This window comes from Saccoglossus kowalevskii, chromosome 10 (genome assembly GCF_978046115.1).
Source record: "Saccoglossus kowalevskii chromosome 10, keSacKowa6.1, whole genome shotgun sequence".
NCBI lineage: Eukaryota > Metazoa > Hemichordata > Enteropneusta > Harrimaniidae > Saccoglossus > Saccoglossus kowalevskii.
Genome location: NC_140650.1, coordinates 1,528,296 through 1,542,913, shown reverse-complemented (window position 1 = coordinate 1,542,913; position 14,618 = coordinate 1,528,296). Strand labels below are relative to the sequence as shown.

The 14,618-nt window shown below is 34.8% G+C and overlaps 1 protein-coding gene across 3 annotated transcripts in view; it reads right to left on the bottom strand.

Annotated features, from left to right (window-relative positions):
- Nucleotides 1-14,618, bottom strand: part of LOC102804126 (myoferlin-like) — a 79,894-nt gene that overhangs the window by 13,406 nt on the left and 51,870 nt on the right. For 2 of the 3 annotated variants that reach the window (XM_085504142.1, XM_085504143.1), the window contains 10 exons: nt 9,600-9,704; nt 9,234-9,359; nt 8,724-8,879; nt 7,433-7,524; nt 6,539-6,709; nt 6,059-6,204; nt 4,850-5,078; nt 4,630-4,725; nt 2,676-2,814; nt 1,728-1,827 (listed from right to left, as the gene is read on the bottom strand). In XM_085504142.1, coding sequence (XP_085360268.1) covers nt 1,728-1,827; nt 2,676-2,814; nt 4,630-4,725; nt 4,850-5,078; nt 6,059-6,204; nt 6,539-6,709; nt 7,433-7,524; nt 8,724-8,879; nt 9,234-9,359; nt 9,600-9,704 — 1,360 coding nt within the window. Of the gene's footprint in view, nt 1-1,727; nt 1,828-2,675; nt 2,815-4,629; nt 4,726-4,849; nt 5,079-6,058; nt 6,205-6,538; nt 6,710-7,432; nt 7,525-8,723; nt 8,880-9,233; nt 9,360-9,599; nt 9,705-10,412; nt 10,443-14,618 lie in introns of all 3 variants that reach the window. The other variant, XM_085504141.1, reaches the window with a different exon arrangement.

Genomic DNA, 14,618 nt, shown 5'->3' with positions numbered 1-14,618 from the left:
TCATTTTTTTTTTGGATCGGGTTCGAAATAGCCGACTGGCGGCCATTTTGTTTTAAAGAATTCAGTTCTGGATCCGTATCTGAGACATGCTTGGATTGATCGAGTTCAAACTTCACACACACAAGGTACATCATGTCACAAATATGTATGTGCATTTGTTTCATGATCTCATTAACGATAGCCAAATGGCGGCCACTTTAAGGCCGAAAATGCATTGAAATCGCACATTTTCACCATTCCGGACCCGGATCTCAGTTATGCATGGACGGATTTCATTCAAATTTGGTACATACATTAAACATAATAGGACCTTGATGCACGTCATTTTTTTTTTCGGATCAAGTTCGAAATAGCCGACTGGCGGCCATTTTGTTTTAAAGAATTCAGTTCTGGATCCGTATCTGAGACATGTCTGGATTGATCAAGTTCAAACTTCACACACACAAGGTACATCATGTCACAAATATGTATGTGCATTTGTTTCATGATCTCATTAACGATAGCCAAATGGGGGCCGCTTTAAGGCCGAAAATGCATTGAAATCGCACATTTTCACCATTCCGGACCCAGATCTCAGTTATGCATGGATGGATTTCATTCAAATTTGGTACATACATTAAACATAATAGGACCTTGATGCACGTCATTTTTTTTTTCGGATCAAGTTCGAAATAGCCGACTGGCGGCCATTTTGTTTTAAAGAATTCAGTTCTGGATCCGTATCCGAGACATGTCTGGATTGATCAAGTTCAAACTTCACACACACAAGGTACATCATGTCACAAATATGTATGTGCATTTGTTTCATGATCTCATTAACGATAGCCAAATGGGGGCCGCTTTAAGGCCGAAAATGCATTGAAATCGCACATTTTCACCATTCCAGACCCGTATCTCAGTTATGCATGGATGGATTTTGTTCAAATTTGGTACATACATTAAACATAATAGGACCTTGATGCACGTCTTTTTTTTTCGGATCAAGTTCGAAATGGCCGACTGGCGGCCATTTTGTTAAAGAATTCAGTTCTGGATTCGTATCCAAGACATGTCTGGATTGATCAAGTTCAAACTTCACACACACATGGTACATCATGTCACAAATAGATATGTGCATTTGTTTCATGATCTGCTTAACAATAGCGGAATGATGGCCATTTTAAGGCCGAAAATGCATCAAAATCACGTATTTTCACAATTCCAGAACCGGATCTCAGTCATGCATGGATGGATTTTGTTCAGATTTAGCACAATGTGTTGTACATATGCAGGTGCATTTCGGTCATGATCTGCTTTGAATGTATATGTCACTCAAATATGAATGAAACGGGGACGTGTCATTGACAATGACTTGTTTGTTAAGATTCTGTTTAAAATTTATTGACAAACATGTATAAATGAAAGGTCAAAGTTGAATACTAGTAATTCGTCTGCAAGGAGAACGCAACTAATAAAATGTGCAAATTAGACGAAATTTGCTTTGCCGCAAAAATGAAAATTTCCCATCCTACAGTATTTAAGAAATATCTAACACATAGTATGTGGGTAAATACTATCCTGACAAACAGCTGACTAACAATCAGACAGTTGGTGAAAAGATAAAAAAATTACAAAGTTGACAATGTTGGTGAAACATCAATTTGAAAACAAAGTAAGATAATATAAACTTCTGATCTTTAAATCACAATAACAACAATCAGATATAAACAAAAATTTTAATTTTTTACCTAAGAAATCATCCGGTGAAAACTGATCGTTATCCCATATTTGTATAATGAATGTTGGCGGCACTCTTTCTTCTGTTTCATCCAAACTCCAGAAATGGTCCTAGAACATTTAGTACACAGAATGAGTGACTACAGAACACATTGATCACAGGTCAGTGACACATTGATCACAGGTCAGTGACACATTGATCACAGGTCAGTGATACATTGATCACAGGTCAGTGACACATTGATCACAGGTCAGTGATACAGTGATCACAGGTCAGTGACACATTGATCACAGGTCAGTGACACATTGATCACAGGTCAGTGACACATTGATCACAGGTCAGTGACACATTGATCACAGGTCAGTGACACATTGATCACAGGTCAGTGACACATTGATCACAGGTCAGTGACACATTGATCACAGGTCAGTGACACATTGATCACAGGTCAGTGACACATTGATCACAGGTCAGTGACACATTGATCACAGGTCAGTGATACATTGATCACAGGTCAGTGACACATTGATCACAGGTCAGTGACACATTGATCACAGGTCAGTGATACATTTTAATACAAAGCTACATTCAGTGGTACTTATGAAAACAGTAAACTTAGTGATAAATGTGTGTGAAATTTAGGTTAGAGTTCAATTAAATATGTTTAAATTTTCAGTTTTCAATTTGTATACTATTCAACTGAATAAAGGAGACATTCAATCTTCGTAATGTATTGATGCATCTGTATAATGTCTATCATCTTAATTGTTAATTCCTTTCTTGTCATACCTGAAACCATAAATAGGTTGCTTCAACATCATCAATGTTTGTATAGAAAACTACAAGTTTGCTGCTTCAACATCATTGGTTACTTAAAACATGAATATTTATACAGAGCTAGACTGTCAATCTGTTATCACTATTCTATTTGAATTGCTTTATTTGAGTAGAATATTACCTTTCGTTTCACAATCATGGTTTGTTCAGGTGGAATGTAATCAAAGGGAAAAACAAATCTCCAATTAAAATTGCCATCGCCATCCAATGAGCGATAATGAACATCTGTTTCCTGTTTCTCATCCTGACCCATCAGCCACCTGAAAATAAATTTAGATTTGGTTTCATGAAATCAGATATACAATAGTACAAAACATGTGACCTAATAGAGAAAATAGCTCTGCTATTTTTGACTTCCTCAAAACAAATTTATTAACAATTTGCCATGGTCATTAGTGTTCTCACAATGTTCTTGCCTTTATAAATAGATTGGTTACAAATCTCATGGAGGTCAACTAATGCACTCCACATACCAAGTATCAAAGCAATAAGCCATGTTCCACAAGCTGCAAGATCACACATGACCACAATTCATGCACCTTAGCAACCAGCTGAGTCACATGACACAGGTCAAGCTTTCAATTCAATATGGTGGCAACCACATTGCCCTGCGTGTTGTAAATCTTATCAAGGAACATTATCAGCTACAATGGAAGTTAAACTGTGTACTTATGGTGAATGTAAGAGTGATTCTTGCATTCAGCACAAATATTATATGAATGGTACGATTTCCTAAACCAAGAACACAGTGCGAAATGTGTGATAGATGGATCAGCTAGTGCCTGCTTTTGAGCAGACAATTTCATTCAACACCAAATCACCAAGGACACATACACTTGTTTACTGCACTTTGTGGAATAAAAAAGGTCCTACAGAGTTGCATTCAGACCCGGGCGACTGCAAGAGGTGTTGAATGTGGTATATTTGAATCACAGAAGATAAGGTTGTCACTGAAACAAGTGAACTTGTTTTGAAAATCAATGTGTACATACTGCAGGTCAACCACATGCCTGTCGCAAGATAATTTAAAATCATTAAATGGTTTTTATGCCATGAGCAGTCCTTCTATCATCTGAGTTTCTTCCAGTCATAGTTGGATCGATGACACATTAAATAGCACTGTTAGCACTAAGGTGTGACGACCAGTATGTTATGTTATTTGCCACATTGCGATATCATTTGCGACATACAAGAATAAGTTGTAATATTTGAATTTATTATAGATGAAAATATGCCTCATTATATAGGTACATTTGTATTGTGCTTTATAGTTGGTATTATCCTTACATTATGCATTGTGCTATAGAATTGTGTGATATTGTAATTCAGATTTGAGTCGTTGCATAGAGCTATATATAGGTATGGAGAGTGCTAATGCAGAATACTTGACAACGTTGGATCTAGAGTCTAGAGTAACCAGGTAATTTCATAGGATCGGTGAAATTACAACCACGTTTGCTAAGTCTTGTAGCGATGTTGTTTTTAAGATCATAACAAATCAGGGTCTTCCTCGAGTCCCAAATCATGCACAGCTTTAGCGATGGCAAGAAGAATATTCTTTTTATAGTTAGATGATAAAAGTTTTTGTGCTGTGGCACCATCATTCAGACATTAGGTTGAAAACATGAAACAGATGCAAGAAATCACTAGAAAATTTGATGCATTAAGCGCCATTTTGAATCAAAGCTTGACCTGTACCACATGACTAGCAGCCGGATACTAGGCAAATTTAACAGTCTCACATGAAGTGGAAAATGACTTATTGGGATGGTAGTTTATAAACAAGTCTAAAATAGAATTGATGATGGAAAAGCTAAAAATTTTAATCTGAGATCTATCATAAAGACTATTTTATGATCAATTTGTTAGAGTTAGTATTGTTAGCAAATCTTAGTGGAGAGTTCTTTCAATTTTGAGCAACTTGTCTGACAATCAAATCTGAGAGTTATGGAGTTCAATGATTGAAACTTGATGCATTGTGTTGTTTATTGTCTGAGTAATTTATTGTTTCACTACAATAAAATCAAGTGCTATTGCAGACTGCACACTCTAAAGCAGAAAATTATAAAACTCACCCTTTGACATAGATATCACTCATTTTTTCACCAGTAATAGAAGTCTCATCTAATACCACGTCAGAAGTGTTCCAAATAACACATCGTAAAATATGCCTGCAAAACAGAACGTATAGCCGATTAGTGAATAATTTTAGCACAAATTTTGACTACAAACAGATGTAGTTGATTTTAAGAGCTGTACTCTTGTTTGTTCAGAAAGATAACCATGAGAACTCACTTTTTAGGCTTTCTGGGTGTGATGTCAAATGGAGGTCCAGGTCTCCCTATGCCTATTGGAAATATATCAATCCACATCTGTAGCTTTCCTTGTTCTATTCCAGGAAGCAGTGGACTATACAATGGTCTTGTTTCTATATGTTCTCTCACGAGTGGATATTGGTGTAAAGTATACAGTGCAAGACGCTGATCTGAGGGTCCTTGATACTCGTTGTGAATGTGATTTGTTTCTAGTGTAGAAAACACTTTATTAGCAATGAGCAGCAAATGTTGCATGTCACACATCTACACTCAGAAGGACAAAACAACTAGGTCAAATGTATGCAGTCTGGCACACCATGCAGTCTGCAACACCATGCAGTCTGGCATGCCAAGCAGTCTGGCACACCAAGTAGTCTGGCACGTCTAGCAGTCTGGCACGCCAAGCAGTCTGGCACGCCATGCAGTCTGGCACGCCAAGCAGTCTGGCACAATATGCAGTCTGGCACACCATGCAGTCTGGCACACCATGCAGTCTGGCACACCATGCAGTCTGGCACACCATGCAGTCTGGAACACCATGCAGTCTGGAACACCATGGATTCTGACACACCAAGCAGTCTGACACACCAAGCAGTCTGGCATACCAAGCAGTCTGGCATGCCAAGCAATCTGGCATGCCATGCAGTCTGGCACGCCATGCAGTCTGATTCACCATGCAGTCTGGCATGCCAAGCAGTCTGGCACGCCAAGCAGTCTGGCACACCAAGCAGTCTGGCACACCAAGCAGTCTGGCACACCATGTAGTCTGGTACACCATGTAGTCTGTCACAGCATGTAGTCTGTCACACCAAGCAGTCTGGTACACCATGCAGTCTGGTACACCATGCAGTCTGACACACCAAGCAGTCTGGCATGCTAAGCAGTCTGGCATGCTAAGCAGTCTGGCATGCTAAGCAGTCAGGCATGCCAAGCAGTCTGGCATGCCAAGCAGTCTGGCACACCATGCAGTCTGGCACACAATGCAGTCTGGCACACCAAGCAGTCTGGTGCACCATGCAGTCTGGCATGCCAAGCAGTCTGGTACACCATGTATTCTGGTACACAGTGCAGTCTGGCACACCGTGCAGTCTGGCACACTAAGTAGTTGGGCATGCCAAGCAGTCTGGTACACTATGCAGCCTAATACATTGAGTGGAGAGGAAGTGTCCATGCATAAAACTGAACTCACCGAAATCTGCCAGGTTGTACATCTTGCCCTCTACACTTAGACTATTATTTCCATAATAACGTGGTTCATGCAGAAGATTTTTCTTACAGTAATCTTCTAGTATCTGCTTTGGTGTCTGGGTATCACGCCACACATTTGGACCAGATCTGTAAAAATAATCAAAGACAAAAAAATTTACATTTTTTAGACCAGTTTTAGACTTGTTTACTTTCAAAAGCAATTTTGCACATGTAATCTGGATCAGTTTTTTAGAAAGAATCAATAAATAATAGTTTTATATTTTTCAGTTCAGTTTCCATGACAAATTTATGACACAAAAGTCTAATTATATAAACTGTGATGATGTCTTCTTCCTTTCTCTTCCATAATTGCTAAGATGTACCTTAGTATAGGAGCATATTTGGGTTTTTAGTAAATCATTTGCATATCAAAACAAGCATAAGTAAAACAATTGATTTATCAATGGCTTCTCAAACTTACGTGTTGTAGGTCTTCGGGAGGCCGCATGTTGCTCGGAATTTTGTTAGCAATCTGTTTTCTAAATCAATTACTGTTTCACCGATGATGTCATCTTGACTGAATCTATCGTAGTCCATAATGGTGACTTTCAAGTCTTTGTGGACAGGAATCATGGCTTTCATTTCAAACATTCTGTACAGACACATAGATGGAGACATTGTCATCGTGTGTATGAATTTATGCATAAAGGTCACACATCCTGGTATTTTGTTATGCAAATTTTCATTCATAGAAATTTCAACACAACAAGGCAATGTGTTGAAATAAATTTGAATTCCTAAGTAGATAACAAGGATCTATGCTGTAAAATGTGCATAGTTTAGAAGTGAAAAATATCACTGGCCTGAGAGTGATATAATTTGATATATTGAATGATTTACAGTGCAATATTGAATGAGAAGTGAATTATACATAAGATATTGCAGTGAGCAAACTACCTATCAAATTAAGAGTAATATGGCACTGGGAGGTTTAATAATGCCATCAGTATTGTGTCAGGTATTTAATGTGTGCTGACATAATGTATAATGTCACTGCCCTTGAAAATGTTGGAATAATACGTTGATAATGTACATGTATAGACGTAACGTCATGTCAAAATATAGGCAATGATGTGTTATGATATACCATATATAGGCGTATGCCCCAACTACTATACAAGTACAAAGCACATAACACATACTAATGGTACATATAATAAAAAAAACTTATTGTATTGGAGGCATAGAGAACATATAGTTACTGTATTAATATGGATCACAGTAGATATTATCTATTCAGTATGTAATCATGAAAATTAATATCCCAATACAACATTTTTATTAAAAAATGTTTGCAATGAAACTGAATACTTACTTGCCAAATACTGGATTGATGGTGTTAGGAAGATAATTATCTACATCTGAAATAGTTTGATTACCAAGTTTCAATTTGATAAAAGGATCTGCCTAAAAAAACAATGTACCACAAGTACCACTTTAGATGAATAGTTGTAAACAAAGTTCAATTGTTGGCAGATTTTTTCACCTTTCCATGGTGTTGCATGCACAACATCCAATTCTGACAAATAGCAATGCAGCAGTTCATGTCAAAACTCGGATGAAATTTTACTTTTATCAGAACTTAATATAGGCATTCGTTTGTGTACTGTGAGAAATAGTTGGATGTAATTTTATATCATTTAGCAAGTCAAAAAACACTGTAAAATATATATAGAAAAAAGAAAACTGTGTGAATGTTGCTGCACATTGTATGAATATTTATAACGATGGTATTTTAATGTTATAAGTGTGACTGCACACAAGTTGTGTGGTGCCATACGCACATATCAACCACTTGGTGGCGCTATAATACCTTGTTAGCCAATCAGTATTATTAGAAACATTAATATCGAAGATTTATACCAAGAGGGTATGCAACAGTTTATAAAAGTGAAATGATCAGAAAATTGAAAAACAAGACTACATTTCTAGAAATATTATGCAATTGAGTAATCACTTTACTTAGTACAAATACGATGGATAATTTGAATAGAAAACATGAGAGCACAACTTTAGAAATAACCTGTGAATTTTTACCCATTGAGATTAAATAACAAATGAATAGTTATAAACTACAGATGCATGATTTCCTCTTTTCATAGTAAAAGTGAGTACATATATTCTGAAACAATGTAATAATATATTTGAACATTTTGTGCAAAAAATACAAGCTAAAATTAATTCTGACTAAAAATATCAAAATCAAGAAATCATAAATTAATTAATATTCATGTTCCTCAAATAAAACTATATGTACTGTAAATCTCAATGTTCCTTAGAAAAATAAAATTGTATAAAAGTTACTAAGAAAAATTGGCAAGACAAATATTAGGCAATGTTTTCCTCATAATACCCATATTACATGTCAATGTCCACAACAGAGTTATATAACATGAATTGTATAAAAGTTACCAAACAACAGTCTAATAATAAATATATATATATATATATATATAACAAAATTAAATTTAAGATGTGCTAAACTACATATAAAAGTTTTTGACAACACTGACAAACAAACATATTCTATGATTCAATATTTTATATATATTTTTGTGCTTATAACTTTACTATATTTGAAAATAATTAACAAATTATGAACTGACCAATCCTGATGGATCCTGTGGTTGTAAATCAACAGCTTTAATGAGGTACACCCTAATTAGGCACTCTTCGGGATCACTCTTTGGAAGAAAACGGAGATGTTTTGATGGCAATGGAGCATTGGGATCACCTGGCAATGGATAAACTCGGAATGTACCCTGGAAGAAGAATACATTATAATTAAAAAAATTACACTGTGACAGTGTGATATAGCACTGCTGTTACCAATGCACATTTCACAAACAATCTGTACCAAAGTATAAGAGTGAAGAATGAATTCAAGGCATGGATTTAATGTTGGAGATAATTATAATATCAGAAATAAAAATAGTGTATTAAACTGAACATATGTTTCCCAAAATGACAAACTCATACAGACTGTTTTTAAGAAGAAGTCAAAAAATTCAAATTTCCACTAATTCAATAGCAAGGCTGAAAAGAGAAGTTTAAAAATCTCAAACATTTTGCAATTGCCCACAGATATCAGTTACCGTATATCACTTAATTATTACCTTAAATTCTCCCACAATGTCGGATTCTTCATCATCTTTTGTCTTACCACGTTTTAACTCAAATGTGTCGCAAAAATCAGTAAAATGATTATTGTGATCAATTTCTTCTAAAGGTTGTTCAAAAACCTGCAATATTATTTAAAAATATTAACATGGTATAATGTGTTGGAAGTATTCAATATTCACTTTAAGTGAACTAACTATTGAGGTATAATATTTTTAATGTAGTACAAAAAAGTGTAAAGATATTCAATTTTTCATTGATGACTTGAATGTGCATCCAGGTTTCCCCCCAAACATATAGTTTCCCTGGTCATTAGAATACCTTAAGATTTAGTAAGTAAAGAATAAGTAAAGGTGACTTACAGTGACTGTATCATATCCCTTATCCAGATAGTCACCACATTTGTCCATATCACCAATAGAAGCATAATACTTAGACCACCAGTCTATTTCATCTTGCAGAATCTCCTACAAAAATATAAATTGAAAAATAAACAAATATATTCAAGCACATTCTATGTAGAAAAGATATAAGTAGAAGGAAGACATTTATAGAGAAAAGATACAGGATTCAAGGCAACCACTTTTACACAGATTATTCAGATACAGCTATAACAGAGTAGTAGTTTCCTCATCATGAACTCAATCAATTATAGTTATATCATGATGTATATGTCACCAGACTTTTCCACACAACAATTCTTTGTTAGAATACTAAGCCTTTCTATCACTGATTTACTGATAACATAAATAAATACAAATTACAGACAACCACCAAACCACTACTTTCAATAACACACTGGACATTACAGGGGTATAATATCCAATAATACAGGGTTGTGAAGCGGATATGCATATCTATATAAGAACCAAAGAGTAGACAAACCCCATAGGAAAATTTGTTTCTGTGTTGACGAGATGCCTAGGAGAAGAATCAGCATTGTGGAAGGGAAACAAATTTAAGATTTAAGAATATAAGAAATAATTTGAAACAATTAACTGGAGGTGAATAGAAGAAAAGTGGATTATTATATTTTGTATAGAAAAAAAAACAATGACAAAGTGACCTTAAAGAAATAAAGTTGCAGGAAATATATTACAAATAATTGAAATGAACAAAAATAGATATTGTGCATTTAAACTTCTTCAAAATGTTGTCATGGCAACATGAATTACCTGTTCCTGTTTGTCTTTAGCTATTTTTAACTAAAAGGGGAAAACACACAGCAATGTGTTACTATGGAAACAAACATGCACTAGTGAATGATACCTGATTCATTCAAGTTGATTATTCATAAATATTAAAAAACAATTAAATCTTTCTGTATATCAAGACACAAATTGAATGTTGTTTGTTTCACCGACAGATTAAATAAATTTATTTTGTTTTGTGATGAAAATAACAGCTTTTGCTGGTACCAAACAATAAAAGAAAAAATAAAGTGAACTTTTTAGAATCTTATACTCAAAAAAATTAACCTGAATATGAATCTAATTTTAGATAAATTCATATATCATTCACTGTTAAACAGTTGTGGAATATTCAGGTGTTCAGTTTGTCTGGACATTGGTGAACGCAATTCACATGCAACAGATGCTGTGAGTGGACTGATTTCAAGGGTTGATGAGCAAAGGGCATACAATATCCACACTATAGTGTGTGTGACTTATCTAGCAGGATATCAAATACATGTTTGTTGCATTCCCTTGTAAATAGAAGAGGAAGTAAGTCTTTACATCATGCAGGCTTGTTTCCCAATCTACATTCAACCTTAATAACAGAAAACTCAAGATTTTACATTTTTTATTAAATTGGACATGCATCTCCCAAATGACAGAAGAAGATATATTATTGAAAAAATGTTATAGTTATTAATAAAACCATTCTTTTGTATTAGTGTTTATACCATTCACATGCTGAAATGAACTCAATCATCAACTAGCACCATAATGTATCCATTAGTGATCGATATGACACTATTCTCAGAAAATGCATCAATTAGGAAAAATGTCACACTGTCCATTATTATTCAGTAAACATCTCTGTCCAAGCCCTGGTATTATGCAAAAATGGACAGTTCGTTGAACTTTATACCAATTATGATAAACCAAAATTGAATATACGTAGCTTGAGGTAAAAGTGCTGTGTAGTAGCGTGAGGTTAATGCTTGTATTTTAAGTATGTCTAAAACGTTCAACAAACAAATTACACAAACACGCTCAGTGATTTTACAAGTGAAAATGACCATGATTTTTGAACGTTAACAATTCCTGTTGGGTTAGTTGTAAATAAAATCCATACAGATATGAAAAAACATTGGATATTGATGATTCAAATGCATTATTTGATTGTCTGTTTGTGAATTGACCTTAAGAACAGGGCTATATAAGAACTGTCTAGTTATCATCTGATAACAGGGCTGCACATGGAACAGATTGATTAATGAGAATGTGCTTTTCAATAATGGGTAGTGGTTGGTATTATAATGTAAAAGCTATCACATGAGAAAATAATTAATTCCACCTGAAAAAGGTGATTTCTAGTTTTAAATCTAAGAAAAGTTGTTGTAGGTATGAAACTGAGATAGAGAGACTGCATGATGCTATAGATTATAGCTCTATTAAGACTACTATGTAATGCACTGTAAAATAGATACACTGTTTCCAATCGTCTACATCATTTCTTGCTGTCAATATTCTTTTTTACTGTCGATAGTATTTCATAGTTTACATTCAATACTTTTTAACAATGTTTCAAACTGTTTATATTGACTACAGTCCATAATGTTTCCTATCGTCTATTGTTTACACTGTTTATAATAGTTGCGTTCACGCACAGCTCCTTAGCACGGGCTAAGAGGTCAAATTCCTTAGCCCGTGCTAAGAAAACGTGCGTGAACGCTTAGCACAGGCTAAGGAATGCTAAATACGGGTTAAATCTGATCCGAATTTAAGACGCGGTGTAGACCTTAGCACGGGCTAACGAAGTATGCGCGAAGCCCTCTGCGGCGACCTTTGGGTGTGAAAATTGTCCCATGTTCGTATAACGACACTATTTCACCAGTCATGACTCCGCGCTCGCTTCCACACTAATCGGGTCACTGTAGTAGAGCGTACAGCAGCTCCAATCGTAGACAAAATATATTTGGTTCGCTGTCTACGACATGCATTAATAAAACTCTGTATTCTGTTACGCCTGTTGTATACTGTTTATGTGCATCCAAATAAGTTGGGTTCATCTTCTCTCGCGTTCCTATGCACGTCGCTTCAAAATTAGAACGAAACATGCCAGCAGCAGAAATAGAACCTTGTGCGTCATCCATTTTTCGTTCATAAATAGCGGCTTACCAAAGGTCACCGACTAATGGCACCCCTTAGCCTGTGCTAACGACTGGCCCTCCCTGTGCCTAAATGATAAGCCTAAATCAGCTTAAATCTTAGCCCGTACTTCGTGTAACGTGAACACAACTATTGACTACAGTCCATAATGTTTCCTATTGTCTATTGTTTACACTGTTTATATTGACTACAGTCCATAATGTTTCCTATCGTCTATTGTTTACACTGTTTATATTGACTACAGTCCATAATGTTTCCTATCGTCTATTGTTTACACTGTTTATATTGACTACAGTCCATAATGTTTCCTATCGTCTATTGTTTACACTGTTTATATTGACTACAGTCCATAATGTTTCCTATCGTCTATTGTTTACACTGTTTATATTGACTACAGTCCATAATGTTTCCTATCGTCTATTGTTTACACTGTTTATATTGACTACAGTCCATAATGTTTCCTATCGTCTATTGTTTACACTGTTTATATTGACTACAGTCCATAATGTTTCCTATCGTCTATTGTTTACACTGTTTATATTGACTACAGTCCATAATGTTTCCTATCGTCTATTGTTTACATTGTTTATATTGACTACAGTCCATAATGTTTCCTATCCTCTATTGTTTACACTGTTTATATTGACTACAGTCCATAATGTTTCCTATTGTCTATTGTTTACACTGTTTATATTGACTACAGTCCATAATGTTTCCTATCGTCTATTGTTTACACTGTTTATATTGACTACAGTCCATAATGTTTCCTATCGTCTATTGTTTACACTGTTTATATTGACTACAGTCCATAATGTTTCCTATCGTCTATTGTTTACACTGTTTATATTGACTACAGTCCATGTTTCCTATCGTCTATTGTTTACACTGTTTATATTGACTACAGTCCATAATGTTTCCTATCGTCTATTGTTTACACTGTTTATATTGACTACAGTCCATAATGTTTCCTATCGTCTATTGTTTACACTGTTTATATTGACTACAGTCCATAATGTTTCCTATCGTCTATTGTTTACACTGTTTATATTGACTACAGTCCATAATGTTTCCTATCGTCTATTGTTTACACTGTTTATATTGACTACAGTCCATAATGTTTCCTATCGTCTATTGTTTACACTGTTTATATTGACTACAGTCCATAATGTTTCCAATCGTCTATTGTTTACACTGTTTATATTGACTACAGTCCATAATGTTTCCTATCGTCTATTGTTTACACTGTTTATATTGACTACAGTCCATAATGTTTCCTATCGTCTATTGTTTACACTGTTTATATTGACTACAGTCCATAATGTTTCCTATCGTCTATTGTTTACACTGTTTATATTGAGTACAGTCTATAATGTTTCCTATCGTCTATTGTTTACACTGTTTATATTGACTACAGTCCATAATGTTTCCTATCCTCTATTGTTTACACTGTTTATATTGACTACAGTTCATAATGTTTCCTATCCTCTATTGTTTACACTGTTTATATTGAGTACAGTCTATAATGTTTCCTATCGTCTATTGTTTACACTGTTTATATTGACTACAGTCCATGTTTCCTATCCTCTATTGTTTACACTGTTTATATTGACTACAGTCCATAATGTTTCCTATCCTCTATTGTTTACACTGTTTATATTGACTACAGTCCATAATGTTTCCTATCGTCTATTGTTTACACTGTTTATATTGACTACAGTCCATAATGTTTCCTATCGTCTATTGTTTACACTGTTTATATTGACTACAGTCCATGTTTCCTATAGTCTATTGTTTACACTGTTTATATTGACTACAGTCCATAATGTTTCCTATCCTCTATTGTTTACACTGTTTATATTGACTACAGTCCATAATGTTTCCTATAGTCTATTGTTTACACTGTTTATATTGACTACAGTCCATAATGTTTCCTATCCTCTATTGTTTACACTGTTTATATTGACTACAGTCCATTATGTTTCCTATCGTCTATTGTTTACACTGTTTATATTGACTACAGTCCATGTTTCCTATCGTCTATTG